At 53.1% G+C, this 25430-nt stretch overlaps 1 protein-coding gene across 1 annotated transcript; it reads left to right on the top strand.

Moving 5' to 3' along the window:
- The first annotated feature begins 9879 nt into the window (after window positions 1–9879).
- SLC2A1 (solute carrier family 2 member 1) lies at window positions 9880–22890 on the top strand. Its single transcript, XM_042794624.1, has 10 exons — window positions 9880–9979; window positions 14708–14800; window positions 18439–18599; window positions 18784–19024; window positions 19374–19536; window positions 19619–19806; window positions 19922–20026; window positions 20128–20229; window positions 20517–20720; window positions 21107–22890. The coding sequence occupies exons 1-10, from the start codon at window positions 9962–9964 to the stop codon at window positions 21302–21304; spliced, it is 1473 nt and encodes a 490-aa protein (XP_042650558.1). The 5' UTR covers window positions 9880–9961; the 3' UTR covers window positions 21305–22890.
- The last annotated feature ends 2540 nt before the right edge of the window (window positions 22891–25430 follow it).

Raw genomic sequence — 25430 nt, 5'->3', positions numbered from 1 at the left:
TTGCTGCCAGGGAGCGTTTGCAGCTGCAGGAGGTGACCCTGGGAAAAGGGCTTGACCACAGTGCTGATCCCAGGGGAATTTCTCCATCTGGAAGGAGAAATCCAGCTCTGGAGCATCCTGAAAAATGGAAAACGGGGGGATGAAGAGCAGGGAGGAGACAGCTGCCTGCTCCTGGGCAAGACAGTGCCCATCACCTGGGTGTCAGGCCGCTACATGCCCAACCCCGCTGCCCTCCGCCCTTACGCAAGAGCTTGGTATGAGGAAGAAACTCATCCTCCTCCTCCCCACATTCTGGAAGGGTGCCAGAGCTTGGCCAGGACATCACCCCCAAAATCCAACCCCCACCCCATAGCGACCTGTCCCCGGGTGTCCCCACCACGGTGCCTTTTGGTGGGGGGGGGTCCCTGCTCAGCGATGCCCCAGAACATCCACTGGTGGTCACCCCACAGATGTCCTTCACCCCATGGATGACCTTCACCCCCCCCAACGTCCTTCATCCCCCCATGGACCCACCCAGCCCACTGGGAAATGGCACCTATCGATGTCACGAGCTTCCCAGGGCTCAGCCTCCGCTCGCAGCCCGACGTGCCGGAGCAAAGCTCCGTCGCCCTCCCCAGCTGCCAGCCAGCAACAGGCCCCAATTATTGCAACAGGAGGCAACAAGCCTTGGCCTGACACCCCCCCACACCCCCAAAAATTTTGGGGCTCCTGTGGACGTGCGGGAGGGCAGGTCCTTGCAGCTCTGGGATGGATCATTTTTGGGTGGGTGTTGATGGGATTTGACCTCGGTTTGGGGAAGCGAGGGAGTTTTTTGCTCCCCTTACAAAAGCCGAGCATGTTTTTTCAGGGGGTCCCTGGGCAGTAGGGTGGTGGTGGGGGAACCCCTAAAATATGGACCCCCCCAGAAGATGAGGAATGTGGAAAGGAGGTAAAAATAAATCAGAAATCCAGGGCAGGGTAGTGCAGGGTGTAATTCAAAAGCCGCAAGAATTTTGGAGGCTAAAAATTGAGGGAGGGATCAAAGCGGCTGCGTGGGAACCTCACAAGCCCCAGCACGATCTGAAGGCGACCTTGCTTTGACATCCCCAAAAACGTGGGTCCGTCCGACTGGCATCAGTCACCATCCTGGCAAACTTAGCTGATCCCCCTTCACCCCCCAAAACTGGGGCTTGAAGCACCTCAAGGACCCCAGTGGAGGGTATTTTTGGACACCTGTTTTTTTTGGGATGCTCTGAGCATCTCCCAAACCCACTGGTACGTTTGCAGCCGGGCCGGTTTTCTGGCATGCCGGGACGTGCCGGGAAGCACTCACTTTTCCAGCATTTTCCTATCTCTCTCTTCTCTTATGCAAAGAATTTGGTGCTAAAAAAACAGTGCCGGGGGGCTTTGCTCCGGCTCAATCCCACCCTCCCTGCGGGATATGGCAGCGATGCTGCCCGTGGGGTCCAACTTTTGATATTGCACGGGATTTCACGGCACTGCATGGAATGGTTGCATGGGATTGCATAGGGTGATTGCACAGGATTTAATGGGATTTGGTAGGATTGCACGGGAAGCAAAGCCTGAAAACAAGGAAAGAGATGCTTCTGCAGGTGCATGAGGGATTTGGGGGGATGTGGGACTAGGACAAAGGGGGGGATATTTTGCACCCGTGCACTTTGGGAGGGACTCGGGCGTTGTTTCCAGCCCTTCAGCAAATATTTGGGGCTTTGAACTGGCCCCATTGCATTTACAGCCCCTGGGAATGGGGAAGGAAAATCCAACTCGGAAGATATAGGAGCCGGTTTGGCCGTTGGGACTTTCAGGCTCCATCAGAGCTTCTAAATTGGATTTAAAAGCCTTAAACCTTGCAAACTGCCCAGATAAGGTGTAAAAAGCCTCTTGGTATCCCCTCCAGCCAAGTCCAGCTGGGAAAACCCCCCAAATTTGGGGATTTAATGGAGAATGGCATCAACTCCCCTTCCCCATGGCTGCAGCAAGGCCCTGTACATCACCCCACATTTTTGGGGGGGTCTGAGCCCCTCGCTCTGCCACCTCCACTTTCTTCTAATGAGTGGAGAATTTCCCTTTCCTTCTGCTTTTGTATTTAATCAGCTGCTCATTAAAACCTTGGGCTTTAATTACTCCAGACGAGGTGCAGCAGGGGCCGCATTTCCAATTTCCTTTCTTTAATTCTTTTAATTGGGAGAAGAGAGGGGCTGGTGACCTGGCACTGCAAGAAAATCAACCAAGGGTGGTTTTTGGGGGGGCTATTTTCCACCAATTTTATCCAATGGCTTTGCATCACCCCCAGAATAGGGAAAATATCCCCAAATCCATGAGCAAAGGAGTTGCAGGCTCTGCTTTATCTTGCCCATCGAAGCTCAGGGCATGTGTTTGCTGACTCTTCACCTCTCCCAGCCTGACACAGCTAATAATAATACAGATAATTTCTATCCAGCCCTTTTATTCTTCATAATTTATAAAACCTAAATAAAAATTTGAATAAAGCCCAAAGCTGACAGAGACGATTTTTAGGGAGGGTTTTTTTTTTTGGAGGTGAGCCGGCGGCGTGGCTTTTCTTCTTCTCTGACTTGGAAGCGAATGGGTCAAGTAATGAATTTTGCAATCCGCCTCCTGAATTTTTCAGAGATGCTGAGTCATGAGTTTGAGGAACGAGGTTATTGAGAGGGCGGGTAAGTGTTTGTGAGATGGAGGGTGCTGGGAGCACCCCCAAAAAATCAAATTGCATCACCCTGGGAGGATAATGGCCCCCAAATAATCATATTGTATCATTCTGGAAGGAATATGACTGCCCCAAAAGTCAAATTGCATCATCCTGGCAGGGTGATGGTCCCCCAAAGATCAAATTGCATCATCCTGGGAGGACGTTAGGCCCCCAGAAGATCAAACTACATCGTCCTGGGAGGGTGATGGCTCCCAAAAAATCAAATTGCATCATCCTGGGAGGGTGATGCCCCACACAAATCAAACGGTATCATCCTGGGAGGATGAAGACCCCCCCCAAAACCCCAAGCCCAGCGCTGCTGGCGTGGGAGGGCACAGGGCAGCAGGGTGATGCTCACCGCCCTGGGGCGAGGGTGATGAATTTTTTTTTTGCTTCTGAGTTAGCAGAAACGCGTTTGATGTACAGGACCGGCTTTAAAACATGCCCCTGCAAAAGAGTTTTTATGACTGAAGAGCAAAGAAATACCTGACTAATTATTATTCAGCGAGTTAATTAGGTAATGGGGATTAATCCGTCTTCCTGCGGGGTGGTAATTGCTGAAGCAAGCTTGCTCCGACCTATTCCCAGTGCAGAAACTGGGCACTTCCCAGTCCAGTAAGGGGATGCGGAGGGCAAAGCCCATCTTGCCTGTAGCTGGAGGGATTTTTAATGCAAGATATGAGGATTTTTGAGCTTTTTCTTCCCCTTGCTGGTGTTTCACAGCTTGGGATGCCAACACTGCCTGTGCCCAGCATCCGACATGCTTCTCGTGGGTGCGGGGGGAAAAACCGGCCTGGCTCCAGCCTTTTGTGGAGGGGGGGAAGATTATTAATTAAATTAATTAATTTAAATGGAATGGGGTCCCATGGAGCATCCTTAAAGCTCTTTAGATCTTCCTTCTCCATCTGAAGTGGGATGTGTGGAGCATCTCGCTCTGCATCCCCCCGGGGAGACGTTTGGCAGCACCCAGCCCACCCTCACATTTAATACTGCAACAATGACGATGCTCCCAGCCTCTAAAACCACGTTTATCAAACTCCCCCATCCCCGAAATCCCTGAAAATCACCCCCAAAATCATCCTTCTGCCCCTTTACAGGCTCCCCACAAGTGACCGGCTGCAGAAATCTCATTTCAGGGATGCTGATGGGGGTGCTCCCTCTGCACCAGCAGCCCCCTCCTCGCCCAGTTTGCAGGCTTTCAGGGTGCCTTCAATTAGCAAAATTAGGCCATTTGGGGTGAAAAGTCAGCATTTTTGGCTTTGCCAAGCCTGGCAGGGAACATGGGACAGGCAGACCAAAATCTGCCTGCAGTGAAAGCCATCGCTCCGGGAGCAAACCCACGATTTCTCTGGACGTCACAGGATGCTCAGCTCTGGGCAGGATCCAGCTGCTGCAAAATCCCCCCCCCCCCCCAAAACCTGGAGAATTCCTAAATCTGGAGCAGTTTTGGGTGGATTCCTGCTGGAACGGTGATGCCAGGGAGGGGAGGATGTTCTCTGCAGGGTGATGGGGTGCGAGGGGCTTTGCTGACAGCAGTTTTTGGGGTGCCGCTGTCGTGACTTTTGCTCACGCATCCCTTATCGCGGCAACCTTAAGCCAAGGTCGGTGGCCTTGGGGACGCGCCAGCTGCCCAGCCTCGGGGCAGCAAAACAGCAAAAAAGTCCTTATTCCTCCCTATTTCTCCCCAGGTGGAGAAAATGTCAGTAGTTGAATGTCAAAAAATCCTGCAGCTCCCTCAGGTTCCCCCATGGCATCATCCACATCATGGGAATGGGATGAAAAAAACCTGTGAATTAATCAAAAATTAAATAAAAAAGAGCATCCCTGCAAATTAAGACAGGGGAGTGGCCGTTATCTGCTGATTATCATTAATGATTAATTATTATCCTTAACAGCCACTATCCTTTGGCTCCAGAAATAGCTCCTGAAGGGAAGAAGACTCTGGCAAATGGCAATTATTTCATCTCAATGTTATGGGAAAGGGGAAAAAATCCCCCTTTTCTGCAATTTTGGCTGTGTGAGGGTAGTTTGTGAAGTCCAAGAAGTTTTTCTGATAGGGAAAAGCAGCATTATATACATACAGATGTGTGTGTGTGTGTGTATATATGTTTGTGTATCTCTGTATGTGTGTATATATATATTTATCTGCGCATATATCCCTTTTTCTTTATGCTTGAAGGAGGAAGAGGAATCCACTCGCATGAATGTGCGAAGCTGAATGGAAAATGGATTCCTGCACCCCCCCCCCCCCCCCCCCCCCCCCCCCCCCCCTTCCCATAGTTTTCGGCTCGGGCTCCGTCGACACGACACCTCCCAGTGCCACGGTGTGACTCATCCGGTTATTTTTAGCCCCGGCCTCTTTTCTCTCCATGTTTCCATGCATGTCGGGTTGCCCTAAAAATGCAAAATAGGGGCCGAAATGCAAAATCAACCTTTGCAAGACCTAGGACCAGGTGATAATTTCCCCCCTTTAATGGGTAAACTAGAAATTCCCTTTATTTTCCAATCCTTCCTGTCTTTAATGGGTGAAAAGCCACCCAAACCAGCGCAGTTTAGAACTAGAATGTCTCTGCATAGCCTGGAAAACTTTAAACGAGGCTCACCGCTTATGATTTGGGATAAATTAAATAACAATAATTGCTTTTATTGGGTTCACCGTTCTTGCTTTCTCGGACACGGAGGATCTGTCTGTCTCACTCCAAGCCAAGGACTGGAGGGTTTAACGCACTTTAATCCTGGCCTAACAAGGAGAGGGGTTTAACCAGTCCTGGTTTAAAGATGAAAAGTGAAATCCAAGAGGATCCGGGTGTTAATTCCAAACCTGACGGATGTTAAAGAGCTTTGCTGTCTCCAGGGTTGGGGTGTTGTGATGCAGCAGGACCATCCCCTGGGCAAGGGGGGAGCTGAAAACCCCTCCGGGAGCAACGCAAAATCCCGATGAAAGAATCGACCCAAGGTATTTTAGGGCTGAAATCCCTGGGGAAGGTTGTGCCGATGTTGCCTAACCCGATTTTATTACAAATCCCAATTTCCTTATGGACTTTGCCCCGAATTTCACCACCTGGGTTGATGTTTTCCAGCTTCAGCCGCTTCCTGACCCGACCCTGTCTCAACCCGCACCTTCAAAGAGCCCCACGCCAGCAAAACCGCCGCGGTTTGACCCAATTTGTCGAACGCCGCTGTGCCAATGGCATCACTGGGGTGCGGTGCCGCCCAGATGTTGGCAGCTGCTGCCAGCTGTTCTGGGCCGGGGCTGTTGTGCAAGCAGCAATAGGAGTTACAAGCTCCAGTGTTTTTTGTTTTTTTTTTTTTTTTTCTGTGATTTTTTGGGGGTGGGAAGAAATTGGGATGATGGATCTCTGAAAATCCCATTTTTGGGGATTTTTGCCTGGATTTTAAAAGGGGAAAAAAAACCTCAACCTTTTGGCTCAGGGACTTATGTTGAAGCTCCTCAAGGCTCAAATGCATTGAACACTAGAAATATTAAAATAAATTCCCCCCTGAAGTGGATTAAGTCCGTCCCAAAGGTGCTTGGCCTCAGAGGTCAAGTTTTCCCTAAATTTTTAAGGGATAACCTGGGATTTTTGGCTGTGGAGATACCGATGGCATCAAGTCCCAGCAAAACCAAATTCCCTCTTCTGTGCCATCTGGTGATACCGATTTTATTACCCAAAAACTATCCCCAAAAAAGCCGTCCCGTCCCAGCCTGGACTTTGCCTGAAAAAAACCAGGAGCCGCTGCCCAAACCTGGTCCCCAAATTCTGTTGTGTCACCGGGACACCCGTGTCCCCAGCGTCCCCGAGGCTGGGACACGGGTGGGGCTGGGAGAGGCCGGGAGATAACGACCTTGTTAGATGACGATGTGATGTGGCCCAGGGAAGGGATTATAAAAGAGACTGGATTTCCTCGTCTGTGGGAATTATGTTTTCCAGCAGAAATCCCACTCTGGGGGGGGTGGGTGTGTGCGTGGGGTGCGCGTGGGGTGCGTGGGGTGTGCGTGGGGGGGGGTGTGGGTGCGCACACGCACCGGTGAGTCACAGCCCAAGGCTGCAGTGGGGAAGAGGGCAAGGACAGAGAGGCTGAGCCCGTCCCCACGGCCTCTGGCCTCCTCACGACTTGGAATCCCACGGAGAGGCTGCGCCCGGCCCCGCGGCCTCTGGCCTTGACACAAACCGACTCCCTGAGCCCATCCCCGTGGCCTCTGGCCTCCCCATGCCCCTGCCATTGACCCCGAAAAAAAAAAAAAAAAAATCCAAATTTTCCCGTTTCTTCCCTCATTCCCTCCCTCATCCCTCCTGCTCCCACCCCCTGCAATTCCCTGGGAGCGCTGGGATATTATTTTAACCCTTTTTTCCCCCATTCAAAGGGACAGGACGGACAAAATCTCCCCTAAATCCCCCTCCAGCTCATCGGCCCCGACGGGGATTATCCCTCCGCCGGCCCTTTTCCCTGTCGTCAGCATTCCTGCCCGACACCCTTTTTTTTTTTTACCCTTCATAAAAATGCCAAATCAGCCAAAAAAATCCCAGTTTCCCATTGGGGATGAGCAACGAAGAGGACAAAAAAAAGAAAAAAAGGGGGTTGGGACAGCTACAATTTATATTTATTTGAGTTTAGAGGCAAGGCTTCACCCAAAATGGCCAACTTTGGGGCAAAATTTTGCAGCTTTAGGAAAATAAAATTAATCCCTGTCTTGTTTTTTTTTGAAGTTTTGCCCAATTTCTGCTTTTGCATTTACTTGCATTTTTTAAAAGTTTTTTGCTTTTTTTCAATTTTTGCAAAATTTTGCCTTTTTAATTTTTTTTTTTAATTCCCCCCCTTTTTTCCTTTTTCTATTTTTTTTTCTCAGTTTTGGGGACAAAAAATAATGTGGTAAATTTAGTTTTTGAATTATGTTTATGATTTTAATGATTTTTAGGATTTTTAATATGAATTTTCAATGGTTTTTGGGGAAAAAGGGGGAGATTTTTGGGCCTGAGGGTGGACAAAGAGCTGCAGGCGCGTCCCCGTGCAGGACCCCCGCCATCACCTTTTGTGGCCTGGCGGTGGGACGCCGGGATGGGAGGAGCTGGCGGACGTGCACGCCGGCACATCCACCCCACAAACCCCTGCCCGGCTGCTTTTCCTTCCAGATTTTCAGCTGCATGCACCCCAAAAATTCATTGCACTCCGGAAAAAGGGCAGACGGGGCGCTTAGCTTGCTCCAGCGCTCCCTGCACCTCGGGGAGGTTTGCACCAGCCGCAAGGTTTTGCACCAGGCCTGGGGTTTTACACTGGCTGCAGGGTTTTGCACCACATACAGAGTATTGCACCAGGTGCAGGGTTTTGCACCAGGCCCAGGGTACCGCGCCGGCCGTGGTGGTTTTGCAGCAGGTGTAGGGTTTTGCACTGATTGTGGAATATTGCACCGAGCGCGGGGTATTGCACTGGCTGCAAGGTTTTGCACTGGGTGCAGGATATTGTCCCAGGCATGGGGTTTTGCACAGCATGCAGCATATTGCACCAACTGCAGGGGTTTGCACGAGTGCAGGGTTTTGCACTGCATGTGGGGTTTTGCACTGGCCCTGGGGTATTGCACCAGGTGTGGGGTTTTGTACTGAGCTTTAGGTTTTGCACTGTGCCCTGGGTATTGCATTGTGTGTGCTATCGCAGCAGGTGCAGGATTTTGGCACCAGGCGCAGGGTTTTACACTGCATGCGGGATTTTGCACTGTGTGTGGGGTATTGAATCAGGTGCAGGGTTTTGCCCCTGGAGTGGGGTTTTGCGCCAGGCATGGAGTTTTGTATCAGGTGCAGGTTTTTGCACCACATGCAGGGTTTTATGCTGGGCCTGGAGTATTGCAGCAGGCACGGGGGTTGCATTGCCTGTGGGGTATTGCAGTGGCTGCATGGTTTCATACCGCATGCGAGGTACTGCACTGGCCCTGGGGTTTTGCACGAGGTGTAGGATGTTGGACCAAGCATGGAGTATTGCAACACGTGCGGGGTTCTGCACCGCATGTGGGATTTTACCCTGCATGCTGGGTGTTGCACTGCTGTGGGGCTCTGCGCTGGGTGTGGGGTATTGCACCAACTGCAGAGTTTTGCATCGGGCATGGAGGATAGCACCCGCTGTGGGGTTTTCCACCACTTGCAGGGTATTGCATTGCATGCAGGGTTTTGCACTGGGTGGTGCGAAACTTTCCCTGAAGTTGGGGTTCCAGCACCCTTCCCCAGAAGCCGGTGCAGCAGGACTCCTGGAGTTTTTGGGGCCCCCTCAGGGGTTGCACTTAGCAAAGGGGGGCTGGTGCAAGGGAGTGCTGCACACCAGGCCACACTGGGGCCTTGCAGGGACTGTTGCACACGCATGTATGCGTGCCAGGGCTCTACAAGGAAGCTCTTGCATGCACACACCCACGTGCATGCACACACACGTGCACACAGGTGGACAGGCGAGCACCTGCAGGCGGCTGCATGCACGCACACAGGCAAGGACACGTGTGCAGATGCATCCGCCGGCGGGTGCACACTGATGCACACGCGCTCCAATGCGTTGTGCAGACGCACACGAGCGTGTATGTGCCCACGAACAGAGGTGCGCACACACACACACACACACACGTACATGCGTGTGCACAGACACGGGTGTGTGTGCACCCACGGGAGCGCAGCCACACGTGCGCAGAGCCTGCAGGAGCGGGCTGGGAAGCGTTTGCACAAGCGCCCGCACGCGTGCAGGCACGCGCGCGTGTGCACACGCTCCCACACGCGCGTGCACGCCCGCCCGCGCGCGCACCAAGCACACCCCGCGCGCGCACCAAGCACACCCGCGGGCAGCGGCACGCGCGCTGGCACCCCCGCACGTGCACGCGCGCGCACAGGCACGCGGACGCTCGCACGCTCCCACGTGTGCCGACACGGACGCCCACGCACTTGTACACCCCCGGCCCCCCCCCCCCCCTCCCCGCCCCCTCCGCCCGCGTGCAGCCCCGCACGCGCTCCCCCGCCCCCGCTCCCCGCGCGCCCCCTCCCACGCGCCCCCCCACCCCACCCCCCACCGCACGCCCCCTCCCTCGCCCCGCCCCCTCCGCGCCCGGCCCCGCCCCCTCCCCCCGCCGCCACCCAATGGGCGCCGCCGCCCCGCGCCGCCGCGCGCCCCTGCCCGCCCGCTCTCTTAAGCCGCTTCAATGCCCCCGCCGCGGCCGCGCGCCACCGCTCCGCTCCGCCGCGCGCCGCTCCGCCGCCCCCCCCGCCCCGCCGCCGCCCCGGGGCCGCCATGGACACCGGCAGCAAGGTGAGCCCGCCGCGCCGGGACAGCCCCGCTGCTCCGCGCAGCTCCCCCCCCCCCCCCGCCTCCTCCGCGCGTTACACAACCGGGGAGCGGCGGTCGCGTCCGCGGGCCGTCGGGCTGAGGGGAGGTGGGGGGTTGGGGGGGGGGGAACGGGGCGCGTGTGGGCTCTTCAAGTCGTCAGGGCGGCGCTGGGCGCAGCCCGCGCTGAGGACTCGCGTGGGTGCCGCCACGCGAAACAAACATTGTCAAAGCAAAGAGAAAAAAAAAAAAACAAAAAAAAAAAAAAACGAGGAAAATCTCACCAAAACAACCCAGCCCGCTGCCCCAGCGCTTCCCAGCGTGCCGGGGAAAGGGCGGTGGGGGGAAACCCTTGTGAGAAAATTAAGAGGAAAGAGCCCAAAAAGGCCCTTTTGGCCTCATTTTGAGAGTGAGGAGAAGGCGACGAGGCCCCCGAAGTGCTGCGTTTGTTTTCGGGGGGTGCAAGGCCGGGGGTATCCTCGGGACCCCCCCGGCCGTGTCGGTGTGCAGCCAGGTCCCCTCGCGGCGTGGCCTCTCTGCACCGTTTTGACCCAATTCCCATCAATTTACCCCTCCCCAACTGAGTTATTAAAGAACATAAACTCCCTCGGCTGGTTGGCAGCAGCCGAGCCCTCCCAGCGCCACAACCTCCCTCAAAGAAATTAATTTATAATATTAGAGGTGGCTTAAAGCGTCTCGATGTGTCAGGCCCTAAATGAGGAAGGTGCGTTAATTGCCGTGGGGTCGTTAACGTTAGACCTGGGGCTTTGCTTGTCAGCCTCGCCTGGCGATGCTGCCCCCCAAAATATTCCCTTCTGGGAGTGTTTTGGGATATATTCAAGTATGTAGTGTTCAGGGTTTTTTTTTTTTTCTTTTTTTTTTTTTTTTTTTTCCTCTCCAGGGAAAGAAATAAAATATTTGCTCCATGGCAGTGCAGAGTGCTGGGCAACACGTAATTAAAACTGAAAATAATAATTTTATTCCAATTAAAGATATCGCCTGAATGACTCCTCTTATTTTTCTCCCCAGCAAACAACTCCTTATTTTTTCCCCCAGCTTTGGAGCATTGGGAATACTACTATTTTTAAATTTATATAAATGTTATATTTTAAAATTATTTTACTGAAAGCTGGCTCTGACCCAGCGCTGTTTTTTTTTTGGGTGAGCTGTGGGTTTGGGGCTGGGAGTCAGGAACGTGACGGCCGGCAGTGCGTCGATGGGGGGAGGAATTAAAAAGAAATTTGCTCTCGTAACGAAGAAATCTGATGCGCTGCCGTCCGGGCTTAACTCCCAGCTACCGAAATGGAGCTGGAGACGCGCCCCCTCTGCTTTTCCATCTTTAATAACAACTCCATTAGATAAATCTGGGTTAGAAATGATTAATTTTTTTGTAAGGTAATTAATTGAAGGAACAATTTGCTGCGCTCTGATGGGCGACGCTTAAATCCAGGGAGCGTTGTGCAAGGAAAAAAGGGATTTTTCTTGAAGCAGCCAGCTGTGGGGATGCTGGGGGTGCTGGGAGGTGGGGACAAGCTCACCCCTCTGCTCTTAATATTTAATACTACTAAAGCAGAACATGCTTTTCTGCCCACGGAGCTGGGCTGCTCTAGATCTTTGCCTGCAAAAACATCTCCCAGGCTCGTTGCAGACGGTTTTGTGGTTTCAAAATTCTGAGGGATTGTGACGCTGTCCCCATTTGACCTTTAAGAAAAAACATAAAGTAATGCCACTCTGACTCTTCTTCCCCTCACCGCGAGTTTTTTTCCCATGCCCATAATCTCCCAAAATATCAGCTGATCCCCGCACTGCCGGTGTTACCCCCCCCCCCGCTTCGCTGCAGAACCCCTCCTGTCGGTAAATGCCAGTGCTGGGGCACATGCCGTGGCTTTAGGAGCAGGTTTTACCCGGCCCTCGGTGGGTGCGTAAGTTTTTCCTGGGCTGGGAGCCAGCGTGCGGCCGTGTTATCCCGGGCAGTGGCCGGCTCCGGTTATCTGCACACCAGCAAGCGTGCAAACAAGTGTGCAAGATGCTGCGAGGCAGCACCCCCTCCCCACAAACACCCCCTGTGTGTATATCAGGGTGGGACCTCTTGCAGGCAGCCTCTGGGATGCTCGTTAAAGCCTCGTGGCTAATTTTTAAATGCGGATTTCCTGAAATTCCCTCCTGGGATGCTTTTTAAATTTTTTTTTTTTTTTTTTAAAGGGATTATTAATTTCCTTGTTCCATGAAGCAGGCAACATCCTGAAATAATTCCATGCTGGAATAGGTTAAAAAAAAAAAAAAAGAGTTGTAAAGTCAGATATGGTCCATTACAGGTTTAGGGGGGGGGTCTGCTGTCACCCCACGGCCGATATCTCCTCTGAATGTCTTGGCTTCCGCATTAAAGTGACGAGGGAAGCAGGAAGAAGCAAAAAAAAAAAAAAAAAAATCTGAATTTTTACTAAAATCCCTAATGCTGTGCTCACCTTCCTATAAGATACAGGAGTGAGCAGGAAAAAAAACCCACACGTGTGTTGGATATATCCGGGCTGTAAATAAGTTCATTGCACAAAAGCAAGAAGGGGAAGTATGTTGTGTGTGTGGGGTTTTTTTCTTTTTTTTTTTTCCTAAACTCCAAATAAAGCCGGTGTTTTCTGCAAGCAGTTAAAAAAACCCAACAAACCCTGTGTGTGGTTTTGCAGGAGCTTCCCATGCAAGGCTGCCCTTAAAAATCAACTTTTCTTCCCCCCCCCCCCCCGCCCCCAAACTCGCCATCTTAAGCCTTTCCTTTAATGGCGAGGTTAAAGCCGAAAGGCTCCCGATCTAGCCGGGCAGCTTGTTTGGAACTGGGAAGCCCGAAGCGAGCAGGAGGAGCTGACTCACAGTGACCCTGACTGGGGAGAGCCTCCAAAAATGCCAGCAGCCTTCCTACCAACTCGATCCCTTCGTCTCTTCAAGCTGCTGGAGTTTAATAAAAAATATAAAAGTTTTTTTACTAAAGGTTAAGAATTTAAGGGTTGTTTTGTTTTGTTTTTTAAGAATTGCAAAAGTGATTTTATTATTTAATCCTTTGTGGGGTAGGGACAGCTGTTGGAGTGTTGCTACCTGTCACCTTCCCAGAGCAAAGTTCAGGGCAGTGTGATGTGTCCCCATCCCTGCGGCAGGTCCTGACTCACCGGCACGCTCGCCAGACGTGGGGGCTCGCCCGTCGGCTTTCCTGGGGCAGGGGAACTGCCCTTCGGCGATGACAAAGTAAAAGTTGCTACCCCAAAAAGCAAGGGGTGGCTGCTGAAAAGTAAAGAAAAAAAAAAATCACCCAAAGCCCTGTAAATACTCCAAAACAACAATAAAAAAAAACAAAAAAACCCCAAACTACCCAAAGACTGAAAAAAACTTTTTTTTAAAATAACATTTATTCAGGCACGGGCTGCTTTCATCATTCCTGCTGTCGCCTGTCACAGTTTTGTGGCTGGAAGAGGTTGGATTTGGGATTTTGGATGTTTTTGGGGCTTTTTTCTCGTTTCTTGGGGATGCCATCAACTTTCCAGCTTCTTTTTGCCTTCCTAAGCAGGGCATTTTCTTCTCAGGGTGGGTTTATTCAGAAGCACAGAATAAAACCAAGTGCCAAAACCTCCCTGATTAGTTGTCTTGGGGCCAAGCCTAATTAATGAGCTTCATTAATGGGGCTGGCTTTATTCACTGTTGCTTTTTTCCTTCAGACTTTAATGCAGAGGGAGGAGGCTTGACTGGAGAGGCAGGGTCAGTGACAGCACTTATTTATAAAAAAAAAAAAAAAAAACCAAACCCCCCAAAAACCCCCACAACTATTTTCTGGCAAATGCTTTGCAATTACCCCTCCTGATTTCGGGGCTGCATTTAGGTGGGGTCTGACTGGTACCAATCCCTTGGGAATATTAATCCGAGATGCTGCGGGAGCACCCCTGTTTTGGGGTGTTGCACTGGTACCCAGTATAAGCGGGGACAGCTCAGCCCCCCAAATGAAGGGGTTTATACATTTCACATGGATCATCCCAAAGCTGATTAACTGGGAATGTCGGATCCTGGTTCTTGGAGCTGAACACCGGGAAAATCTCCTGCCTGGGATAATTGGGCCGTTAACGAAGGTGGCCCGAGCGCTGGCCTGCCCTGACCCTGCTCCCAAACAAGGCTCTGATTGTTGCTCTGTCTAAAGCAGGAGGAAGAGGAGGCGGGTGGAGGGTTTGCCAAATAGCCAGGATTTTGCTTCGCGACTGTTAATTAGGCTTCGATGCAGAAGCTTCGTTAGTGGCGGCTGTCTGGGACATCCTCGTGCCGGTGCTGGGCCGATGCTCGGCCGGCCGGCGGCGTCACCGTGGCATCTCCAAAAGCATCTCGCGCTGGCATGCTGCCTGGGTGTCACATGGAGCCCTCAGAGGGGATCCTGCAAGCCCAGATAAAGCCTCCTGCCCCACTTTGGTGGCAAAAAATTCCTGGAATTCCCAAACAGTATTTTTTTTTAAGCCCCAAACAGTATTTTTTTAAATGATTTTTTTCACTTAGCCCACGTGGATGCCGAAAAAAAAAAAAGCAAGTTTTCTCCCTTATGCTGCATATTTGTGCTCACAACCTCATGGGCATCCCTCCTCCTTGCAGTTCCCCAGGGAGAAGCACGGGGGGACCTCTCTGGCGGTGGGGCGGAGCAGGGACTCCAAATTTAACCCCTCTTTTTTTGTTTTCTTCCCCCTTTTCCTGCAGATGACGGCTCGCCTGATGCTCGCCGTGGGAGGAGCGGTGCTGGGTTCCTTGCAATTTGGCTACAACACCGGTGTAATCAATGCTCCGCAGAAGGTGAGCGTGTGCTGAGCAACCTCACCGTAGCAAAATTCCACCTCCCCCATGCCCGAAAACAAACCTGCACCCACTGCCAGCCTGGCTAAAATAGTACATCCCGCTAGGCAGCTTACTGCCTGTAATGGGATTTGCAAGGGAGTTATTTAGCTCTTGCCTTCCCAGGAGAATTAATTTCCTCCTTGCTTATTGTTTTTGCTGGGAAAAACCCCGGGAACGCGTGCAGGATGCTTTCTGGGTGGGACCGCTCTAACTTTTAACCTTGGCTTTTAGCGAAGGTCTGTGACTTAAGTAGGGTTTGAGTCACTTGAAGGAGGGGGAATGACTGCTCCGATGGGAGCTTCACATCCTGAAGTGTCGGGCAGGATGTCCCCGGGAGGAGAGAGGGTTGGCTGGCGTGGGCTGCGTGCGAAGAGGGATGGAGAGCAGGAGGTGTTTGTTCTTTTGCCTAGCATAGTGCCAGGGTTCCCCAGCGACTGGCAGGTACGTGGGAGCCTTGAAAAACTTGACTTTCCCTAAATTACGTGGCTTTTGAGGTGTTAAAGGCTTGGAAATATTAGCTCAGAAATCTCATGTGGTGCTTGCAATGTGCCCTGGGCAAAGCTCCCGTGCTGGGTGAGGTGTTGAAGGACAAACCAGGGTCCAGCTACTGCTGTGTGAGGGCAGAGCCTGTCCCCGAGCATTGTCACAGCCACCCGTGCACATCCATGCACAGCGTGTACCATCCCGAATGACTAAAACCACCGAGGCAGGATTCACGCCACGAGAGTATTAATCCCATTACCAGCAAACAGGCTGCAAAAACCTCGCCTCGAGCACCGAAAAAACTCCTTGTGGGAGAGGAGACCCTGTGCAAAAACTTCCCAGACCCCATCAGCGTGGAAAGGGCAAAAGAGATGCGAGTTGCCCTTATTTGAAGTATTCCATTAAATTGTTTGTTTAATCACGGTGAGTGGCCTGAGCGGGATTTCATGTGGCTGGAGGCAGCGACTCCCATCCAGCACCCTTGGTGCTTGCACCCATGGCCACGGTGCACACCTCTGTCTGCCAAAAGCATCGCCCTGCTAAAAAATCCTGACCCGTGCTGGCCTTCCCCTGGACTGATCCGCGCTGGTGATGTTTGTGCTCGGCCGGCGGCGAGCACCCTCCTCCAGCACTGGGTGACGGGAGCAGTGTTTGAAAGGGCAGCGAGCCGGGAAATCCCTGGAAATGTGCTGAGGAGCTGCTTTCTGGCATCTGCCCTCGCTTTTTTCCCCGAGCTCCGGCACCGCGGGGAGCAGGCGCTCTGTAATTACTGCTTTGCGTCGGAGCCTGGCTCCCCTGCATCCCGGGGATGCGCGTCGTTTCCCTGTGGCTGAAGGACTTCTCTCCATCCCCCCCTGACCCAGGAGACGCTGCTCTGGGTGACGTGGGCAGGGACCGTGTTTGAGCCGGGGTCCTCCCTTGGGACTGAGCTCCGGTTCCTACAGACCCCCGACAAAGCAAGATCCCACCCCCTCAATGGGTGTTGCTTCAGTTTCCCGCACGCATTTTAAGATTAAACCCATGGGGCTCAGGCCAGGGACGGGCTGTGTGTTTTAGGGTCAAGTCACCCAGTGAATGGTGCTGCGTTTGGGGTGCAGAACTGATGGGGGGGAAGGGATTTGGGGTGCCCTGTACCGAGGGGCATGAGCGGAGGTAGGATGAGCGTTGTCCTGGGCAGCAAGGTGCTCTGGGCATGGGGGTTCATCCCCCCTTTAAGGGTAGTGGGATTGGGATGCACTGAGGTGCATCGGAGTTGGAATGAGGATGCATCGGGGTGCAGGATGGGGATGCATTGGGGTGCAGGACTGGGTTACACTGAGGCCCAGGAGGGGGGTTGGGATGCAGGATGATGACGCATCAGGCTCCAGAATTGGGATGGGGATGCATTGGAGTGCACTGGGGTGAGGGATTGGGGGCGCAGGGCTGGGGTGCATCATGCCCCCTGGCTTCAGCAGGGCAAGTGCCGCAGCATTTGCTGGCTGCAGCTCCTCGCAGACAGGTTCCTTCCTGGCACGGAGGGCTGAGCATCCTCTGCATGTGGTCCTGCCCGCTGCCAAAAGAGCAGCTGGGTGTTGGTGGGGTGTCTGCAGACATGGTGTGCGGAGGGGACGGCCCGAAACTGGGCAAGGGCTGGTAGAAAACACTCGGCTGCATGAAATGAGGGTGAGAGAGAGGACCCCAACTTTGGGGAAATGCAATTACGCTTTTTTCAATCTTCTCACTTTAAACTCATAATTTTTCATCGCCTCCTCTCCCAGCAACTGGCTCATGGTGGGTTTTTCCATCCATCCTTTTTTGCAGGAGGAAAGGAGGCCAGGAGGAGGAGGGTATTATTTTTTGATAAGTCAAAGCACAGCCCAGCGTAGCTCAGCCAGTGCTGGGGCATCCACTGTTGCTTGGATTAATTTTTTTCTGCTCCAAGAGGAAAGAGCTGGAGGTTTTTGGGAAAGGAGGAATTGGTGGAGTGTGTGCAGAGACCTGCTTACCCGCACCGAGAGCCGAAGCCAGTCCTGGGTTATCCAAATAATAATAATACCGGTTATTTGTTTTGGTGATGTTAGGAAGAGGGGGAAAAGCCCCCAAAGCATCAGAACCTCCAGGTGAAGCAGAAGGCAAACGAAATCACTTAAATATTGAAATCCAAATAGTTTAGGGGCTTTGCAAAAGGAGCAACTTAAAAAAAATAATTACGTTATTGACATTTATAACGAAGCACCGGGTGTATTTCTTGCACTGCCTCTGCCAGGGACTCTCGTTTGTGCTTGAAGCGATTGGAAAACTAGAAACGAAGTGTGGTTGTGCAGACATGTAATGGGGAACTGAGCACGTGTGAAACCCTTCAAAGCAGCGAGGTCTCTGAGCTGCTTCCCCTGCTTGTGTGAAATCTCTGCTCTTTCCTGCTGGGGTTGGTTGGGTGTGTTACCGAGCCCTTCATTTTTTTTTTTTTGGGGGTATGGGTGATCCTTAAATAACTTAATTGAAGATTTCAGCTGTAGACTGGCTTTAAAAAATACATTCAAAAAAATATAAAAAAGGGTGTTCTGAGAAAATGATGATTAAAAACAAGCGCCTGTCTTGGATGTTAGCAGTGCAGAATTATAGCAGAAGTATTGTGTTACGGAAGTATTGCAGAAAAACCCCTAGAAATTAAATTCAAGGGAGTGTCCAGGGGGATGGGAATTGATCAGCTGCTCGGATGCCCCTGCTGTCTTCCTCTCCTTTCTCCAGCATCTCCCCGCCATGGTGCTTCTCCTGCGGTGACGGAGGCAGCCCTGCCCGTCTCCTGTGCCCTGGGGAGGAGCGTGACCTCCCCACGGCTGCCCGCCGAGGTGAAAGAGGTATTTTGGCAATCTCGGCAGGGCGAGACCAGAACCTGTCCGGCTGCATTTCCCCTGCGTATCCCATCAGGTTTCCTCCCTTGGCTTGGAGCTGAGCCACCAGCCCGGCGGCTCGGCCGCTCCCGGCTTTGTGATGCATCGTCTTGTGAGCCGCGCTTGCCGGCCAAGGGTTTGTAGGTGGCCAGGCTGAGGCCGGGTAATTCGTAACACCCGTGGCACAGATGGAACGGGGGATGGGTTTAACCCACGGCTTTGTTTCTCTCCCTTCTGTTGCAGGTGATTGAGGACTTCTACAACCGTACCTGGCTGTACCGATACGATGAGCCCATCAGCCCTGCCACCCTCACCACGCTCTGGTCCCTCTCTGTTGCCATCTTCTCTGTCGGGGGCATGATCGGATCCTTTTCCGTGGGGCTCTTTGTCAATCGCTTCGGACGGTGAGCACTGAGTGGGGTGGGCCGGTGGTGGACCTCATCGTGGGGGTTGGGCAGCCTCACCCCCCCACGGCGCTGCCTTTGGGCACCTTCCTCCTGCCAAAAGCTGATGTTTGGCTTCTCCTGACACCCTTTCAGCCTCTCTGACCCCCGTGGTCCTCACCACCCTCCTCCCTTCCCTCCTCAGGCGCAACTCCATGCTGATGTCCAACATTCTTGCCTTTGTGTCCGCCGTCCTCATGGGATTCTCCAAGATGGCTCTCTCCTTTGAGATGCTCATCCTCGGCCGCTTCATCATCGGCCTCTACTCTGGCCTCACCACTGGTTTCGTGCCCATGTACGTGGGTGAGGTGTCGCCCACTGCTCTGCGGGGCGCGTTGGGGACCTTCCACCAGCTCGGCATCGTCTTGGGCATCCTCATCGCGCAAGTAAGTGCTGGAGAACCAGCAACTTTGATGCTGATCTTCATCAGGGGCTGCAGGGGATGGGGTTTTAGTGCAGCAGCGCGGAGCGTTGCCCGTGTTGCAGATCTGCACGGCCCTTCAGATGGAGCTGGGGCTGGAGGGATGGACCTGGAGCTCAGCAGGAGCAGGGAAGCTGTGAGATCTTAAGGGTTGGGACGGGCAGCATCGTGATATGATGTCTGTTGGCCACCTAGAAGCAACACAGCTGTCCCTGTCCCTCTGATGGGTGTCCCAGCCTGTAGGGCACCCATGAGCAGCAGAGTTGGGTTCAACTTGAGCTGGGAATGGGTGGCTCAACCCCTCTTGCCCTCAGGTGTTCGGTTTGGACTTGATCATGGGAAATGACTCCCTCTGGCCGCTGCTCCTGGGGTTCATCTTCGTCCCTGCCCTGCTGCAGTGCATCATCCTGCCCTTCGCCCCCGAGAGCCCCCGCTTCCTCCTCATCAACCGCAACGAGGAGAACAAGGCCAAGAGTGGTGAGTGACCCCCGTCCCCCAGCTTGTCCGACCATGCCGGAGGCTCCTCGGCTGCTCCTGACTCCACCTCTCCTCCCTTCAGTTCTCAAGAAGCTGCGGGGCACAACGGACGTCAGCAGCGACCTCCAGGAGATGAAGGAGGAGAGCCGGCAAATGATGAGGGAGAAGAAGGTCACCATAATGGAGCTCTTCCGTTCCCCCATGTATCGCCAGCCCATCCTCATCGCCATCGTCCTGCAGCTGTCACAGCAGCTCTCGGGGATCAATGCGGTGAGTGTTGGGGGGGATCTGGGTGACACGGGCCAGCTTGTCTCACCCAGAACTTGCGGCGCACTGGCTCCGAGACCTGGCTCCTTTCCTCATGGCACTTCCCTGCCCTTTGTAGGTCTTCTACTACTCCACCAGCATCTTTGAGAAGTCAGGTGTGGAGCAGCCCGTCTACGCCACCATCGGCTCCGGTGTGGTGAATACAGCTTTCACAGTCGTTTCGGTGAGTTTTGGCCCGCCGAGCTCTCACCAGGGAGGGTGGATAGGAGGGGGCTTTCCTCCAGGCTGGGGATGTGCTGACGGACACCTGTCTGCATCTGACAGCTCTTCGTGGTGGAACGAGCCGGGCGCAGGACCCTCCACCTCATCGGCCTGGCGGGGATGGCGGGGTGTGCGGTGCTCATGACCATTGCCCTGACGCTGCTGGTGAGTGATGGGCCTTGAGGGGACGGGTAGGCTGGGAGGGGGGCCCTGCACGCTGCCCCTCACTGTGGTGGCTTGGAGGAGGAGCTCTGCTTGGGGAGGAGGAAGGGCTTGTCCTCCTAGAGGTGATGGCTGAGCAGTCCTCACTGCCCGCATCTCCCTCGAGATCCCTGGGAGAAACCTCATGGCTTCTCTGCCAGCACCACACTCGCTTGAGTCTCATCATCTGGGATGGCCAGATGCTTCGTCCCCCTTCACCCAACTGACCTTCTCTCTCTCCTTTGGACCAGGACCAAATGCCATGGATGTCCTACCTCAGCATCGTGGCCATCTTTGGGTTCGTGGCCTTCTTCGAGATCGGTCCAGGCCCCATCCCCTGGTTCATCGTGGCAGAACTGTTCAGCCAAGGCCCTCGTCCCGCTGCCTTCGCTGTTGCCGGGCTGTCCAACTGGACCTCGAACTTCATCGTGGGCATGGGCTTCCAGTACATCGCGGTAATCACCTCCTGAGGCTGGGGGTGGGAACAGCCTCGGCGGCGCAGGCCGTACCTCGCACCCGTTGGCTTGTGTGACTTCTCTTGAGCCCTAAAAGCTGCCCTGAGGTGGTTTGGTTGGGTGAACACCCCTAGGGAAGAGGGAGGGGGCCAGGACCTAGGGAAGGAGCAGGGAGTTGGACTTGATGGTCCTTACGGGTCCCTTCCAACTTGAGGTACGCTGTGAAGGGGAAGGAGGACCCCGGGCTTGGCCCCTGGTGTCGGGAACGGGCAGGACGGTCACTGATGGTCCTTCAGCTGAGGTCCCTCGCGCCGCTCCCGGCGCCGGTGCCGGAGCACCATCCCTATCCACGCCCTCACCCCTTCCTCCTCTTCTCTCCTTCCCAGCAACTCTGCGGCTCCTACGTCTTCATCATCTTCACGGTGCTGCTAGTCCTTTTCTTCATCTTCACCTACTTCAAGGTGCCGGAGACGAAGGGTCGGACCTTTGACGAAATCGCCTCGGGTTTCCGTCAGGGGGGAGCGAGCCAGAGCGACAAAACCCCGGATGAGTTTCACAGCTTGGGTGCCGACTCCCAGGTGTAACCCGCCCGCGGCGCCGCCCGGCCGCCCACCTTCTCTCCTCAGTTTCTTGGGTTTTTATTTTTGAAAATGCTTTGTACAGAAACCAGGAAGGAGGGAGCGGGGCTTCCAGCTCTTGTGCATTCACCCCTTTTCCTCACTCCCCCACTGGTTTATTGGGGACAGACTGACCTTTTTTGTTTCGTTTTGTTTTTCTTTTTTTCCTGTTAGGAACGATTTTTTTATTTTTTTTTCTTTTTTTTAGCTGGTTTCGCGTCCAGGATTTCAAAGCCAATAGATGTTTTAAAAACCAACTGGGCAGCCTCTGCCAGCGGGAGGGCGGCTCCCTTTTTTTAACGACGCGATAGGTTATCTAACATGAAATCACGTAGCAGAGGTTTTTAAAGCTGGAAACATTTTTTTTTTTAATGTTCTAATCATAGAAAAAAATCACGTAAATTGACTAAATCTAAACCAACGATTTTTTTTAAAAAAAAAAAAGAACGAAGAAAACAAACAAAAAAAAAAAACCAAACGAGTTATTTTTTGAAGCAGTCTAATCGATTTCCAGCCCCCGGTGGGTGTGTGCAGGGGCCTCCCCCGCGCTGGGGGAGCGCAGAGGACGGAGCAGCCCGGACCCGAGCGGCTGGAAAGGTCGATGTCCTGGCGCAGGTTGCAGAGCGTCGTCTCCGCCAGCGGCTTCTCGTCTCCTTTGCCTGAATTTCAGCCAGGAGGGGGGAAGAGGGGAGGGAGTGTCTCTTTTATTTTTCTGGTTTAATCTCGGCAATATTTGCCTGACGGTGAAGCGCCGGCAGAGCGAACCGGCAGCCACACGCTACAGCAACACCCGCCTCCATCGCTACCCCCCGTCCCAGACTCACCAAAATTCATCATCACGCGGATACATCCATTTCCTGCTCTGTGTATAGACTGGAAGATATTTATATTATATATATTTTTGTTCGATGGTTGTTAATAGTAGACCTTTAAGTTATAGCGTTTCTGATTTGACAAGCAAAGTACTGTAAATATTCTTGGAGTATATTCACATTGTATAATGTATACAAAAAGGTACAGATGCAAAGGTATAGTTTCTATAGCGACTAAGAAGAAGCTTGTACATGGTTAGGATGACTTTTGTATAGTTCATTACCTGCACTGTAGTTGTATCTATTGCACTGAATTTCAGGCTGTAGTATATTAAAAAAAAAAAAAAAAGAGAATACTGTCCTTTTCAAACAAAACTGTAAAAAAAAAAAAAAAAAAAAAAAGCATCCCTTCTCCCTGCGTGCAGCTGGTGTGGGAGCTACTGGCACATTCCCAAAGCCACAGGCATTTTTTTTTTTTTTTAAATAGTACTTTTTTTTTTTTTTAATTTATTTGTCTGTTTTGGAAGTGGCCACACTTGAAAGAAAATAAAGGTGGGGGGGGAAAAAAAATATGTATAAAACACCCTGTGATAAACTTAAACTTGTCGCGCCTCTGCACAGTGTGGAGCGTGCACGTGTGTGTTTTTTTTTTTTTTTTTTTTTTTTAAACACATAAAAATAAGTGCCAAGAGGAAGGTGTGTGGTGTGCTAACAATAAACGAGAATGTATGCAGCGACCCAGCTGGCTGAGTCCTGTGCCTTTATTTCGGCTTGGCCCTCCTTCAGCCCTGCGCCCTCCTCATCCTCCTGCCCAGGTCGGGGCTTCAGCACCATCGCTTGGGCCGGGTGGGATCCGACTCCCTGCTCGGTGCTGTGGGGGGGCTGGGGAGGGGGAAACCCCGCTGCCAGCGGGGAGCTGTGGTGGGAAATGGGGGTGTGTCCCCCCCCCCCGGCACTGCTTTGGCGCTTCGGTTTTGGGTAACGTGGCTGGCGGCGTCTTTCCTAAACCTGGGGTGTGCTGGGACCCCTCGCTGCGGCCCTACTCGGGGAGCGGGGGGGGCTCTCCCGGCCTTGGCCAGCGAGGGTGTGTTCCTGCAGCGTGGCTCCTCCGTGGGAACAACACTCCTAGTTGCAAACCACCCTCCCCACGAGTACAGCTGGGTTTTCATTGCCCTGAGCAGCCCCCCCCTTGCCCTGCAGCTGGTGCCGGGGGGGGGGGTACCTGGCGGGAGCCTTGACCTGTTCCAGCCCCCCAGTGAACCCCAAAACTTGCCCTGCCCGGGGGGTTGTGAAGAGCATTTGCTTTGGGATGGAGCTCTTGCCTCAAGCACCTGAGCAAGACAGGGAGGGAGGTTGCTGCTTCTTGGCAGATTTTTTTTCTTTCTCCTTGAAATGATAAGGTGCCAAGACCTGCAAGTCTGAACACTTTCGGGCAAAGAAATGCTGATCTTGGTCACTTCAGGCTTTTTTTCTATTTATTGACTTTGCCCTGAAGTGCACGCACTGGAAATGGCTGTTGCAGCGTGTTGTAGGAAATAGCTCTCATAAAATCTTTCAGAGCTCCCAAAAATGTTCTTTTTTTTGCCCAGGGCTCTTCTCATCGCCTGCACTAACATTGCCATTCCCAGCCCTTGCCCGTCACCGCTCCTGGAGATACTCAGCCTCATACAAAGTTAATTTTCACACTGTCTTTTATGGTGTTAAGCAGCCGGGAGCGGTGACACGGAGCCACTGGCCTGGCACGTCACGCGGGCTCAGCCTGGCTGCAGAGCATCCCGAGGGATTACTGCCACGATCCAGCCCGCGGCTCCAAATCCCCGGCTGCAGTGACCCAAATCCTCTGTGCCCCGAGGCACTGTGCCAGCAGGCGCTGTCCCCCCCCCCCCCAGCGTCCCCCATCCCGTGGAGGCGGTTGTTCCAGCCTTGGAGATACCAGATGAGGGTGGACGTGTCCACCAGCATCTCCCGTAGGAGTATTTGGGGGTCTCCCACCCGCCTCCCCAAACCTGCCTGCTGTGGGGACCCCCGTGCGCCCTGAGCAGCGCCATCCCACCCCGTGTAATGAACCATCGGCTGGAGCGGAGGCTTTCCCTTTACCAGCAGCATCAACCCCTTCTAATTGCTCAGGTCCCAGCTTGATGAAGCATTTAAAAAACGCACTTGACTCCATCCCAATTCAGCAAGGCAATTAAATGCACTCATAAATCCTCCTGAAGTAAATGAGAGTTAATCGTAGGCTTAAAGCTCAGCTGAATTCAGACCTTAGCAGCAGGGCAAGTTTCCCTTAACCTTTTTCCCAGCTGTGCGAGGCTGTCACATGCTTCGGTGTCTGAGCCCAGCTCACCCCACACACCGTGCCCTGTCCCGCTCTCCCGGGCTCTCCTCTAGCCCTTCTCCGATGTCCCTTTGCCTTCACACCGAGGGTCACACGTACCCTCTGCCCTGCTGCTCTTCCCTCTGCTCGCCAGGGCACGAGCCCGTGCGAGCTGCAGGTTGGGAATGTGCTCGGCCGAGGTCTGTGGGCAGAGGCGCACGGTGACACAAGGGAATTCCTCCTTTTGAGGCTGGTGTCAGGTAACGGGATGGCTCCGCGCTGGCAAGCTCTCAGCCACGAGGAAACCACGTCTCCTTTGGGCTGGGAGCTCTGCTTGGAGCTAGCCGGCCTTTTAATTCTTTCCCTCAAGACTGCTTGTAGTCCCTCATGCCGTTCTTGTGATCCCACCTGGATGCAAGTTCTTCCCTAAGTGGAACAAATGAGTCCCTTGGTGCCCAGAGCTACGAGACTCCTCTACAGCTCTGCAAAAGGAGGATGTAGATTTGGAGATGGAGAGGCACTGCAGAGGGATGCAACACCTGATCAAGCCCAACCAGGTCCTGAGGAGCAGATGAGAACCACTCAAGTTCAGCACGCAGTGAAGACCTTCCCTACGTCCTTCCCACACCCCTCTCTGGTATCACCCTCGTCAAACTGAAAGGCTAATTGAGGAAACCAGTCACAAACACACCTTGGCTGGTCCCAGCTTTTGGACAATGTGAGGACGTAAGAGGCTGTTTGCTTATTCGTAAATCATTAGGTAATGATTTATGCATTGTGTGTTGGTTGGGCTTTTGTTGCTCACCCTCATGCTGTTATTCTGTAACAGGCTGCAGAGGTTGAGCAGCACATGAAAATTAACTCCTACCAAAACGTTTAATTTTCACACACTTTGAGATGGAAAGGGACACATCTGGAAAGACGATGGTGGCAGCAGAAAGGACCCACGGCTTGGAACGCTGTTTGT

The sequence above is a fragment of the Tyto alba genome, unplaced genomic scaffold (assembly GCF_018691265.1).
Source record: "Tyto alba isolate M040663 unplaced genomic scaffold, T.alba_DEE_v4.0 Super-Scaffold_20000042, whole genome shotgun sequence".
Lineage (NCBI taxonomy): Eukaryota > Metazoa > Chordata > Aves > Strigiformes > Tytonidae > Tyto > Tyto alba.
Note: the sequence above shows the minus strand (reverse complement) of the source record. Positions and strands in the feature narration are given on the sequence as shown.

Excerpts from the sequence above, each read along its gene's own strand:
- SLC2A1 (XM_042794624.1), top strand. Across the intron at positions 19,025-19,373 it reads TGGGCATCCTCATCGCGCAA|GTGTTCGGTTTGGACTTGAT; the intron begins GTAAGTGCTGGA and ends TCTTGCCCTCAG. Across the intron at positions 19,537-19,618 it reads GGAGAACAAGGCCAAGAGTG|TTCTCAAGAAGCTGCGGGGC; the intron begins GTGAGTGACCCC and ends TCCTCCCTTCAG.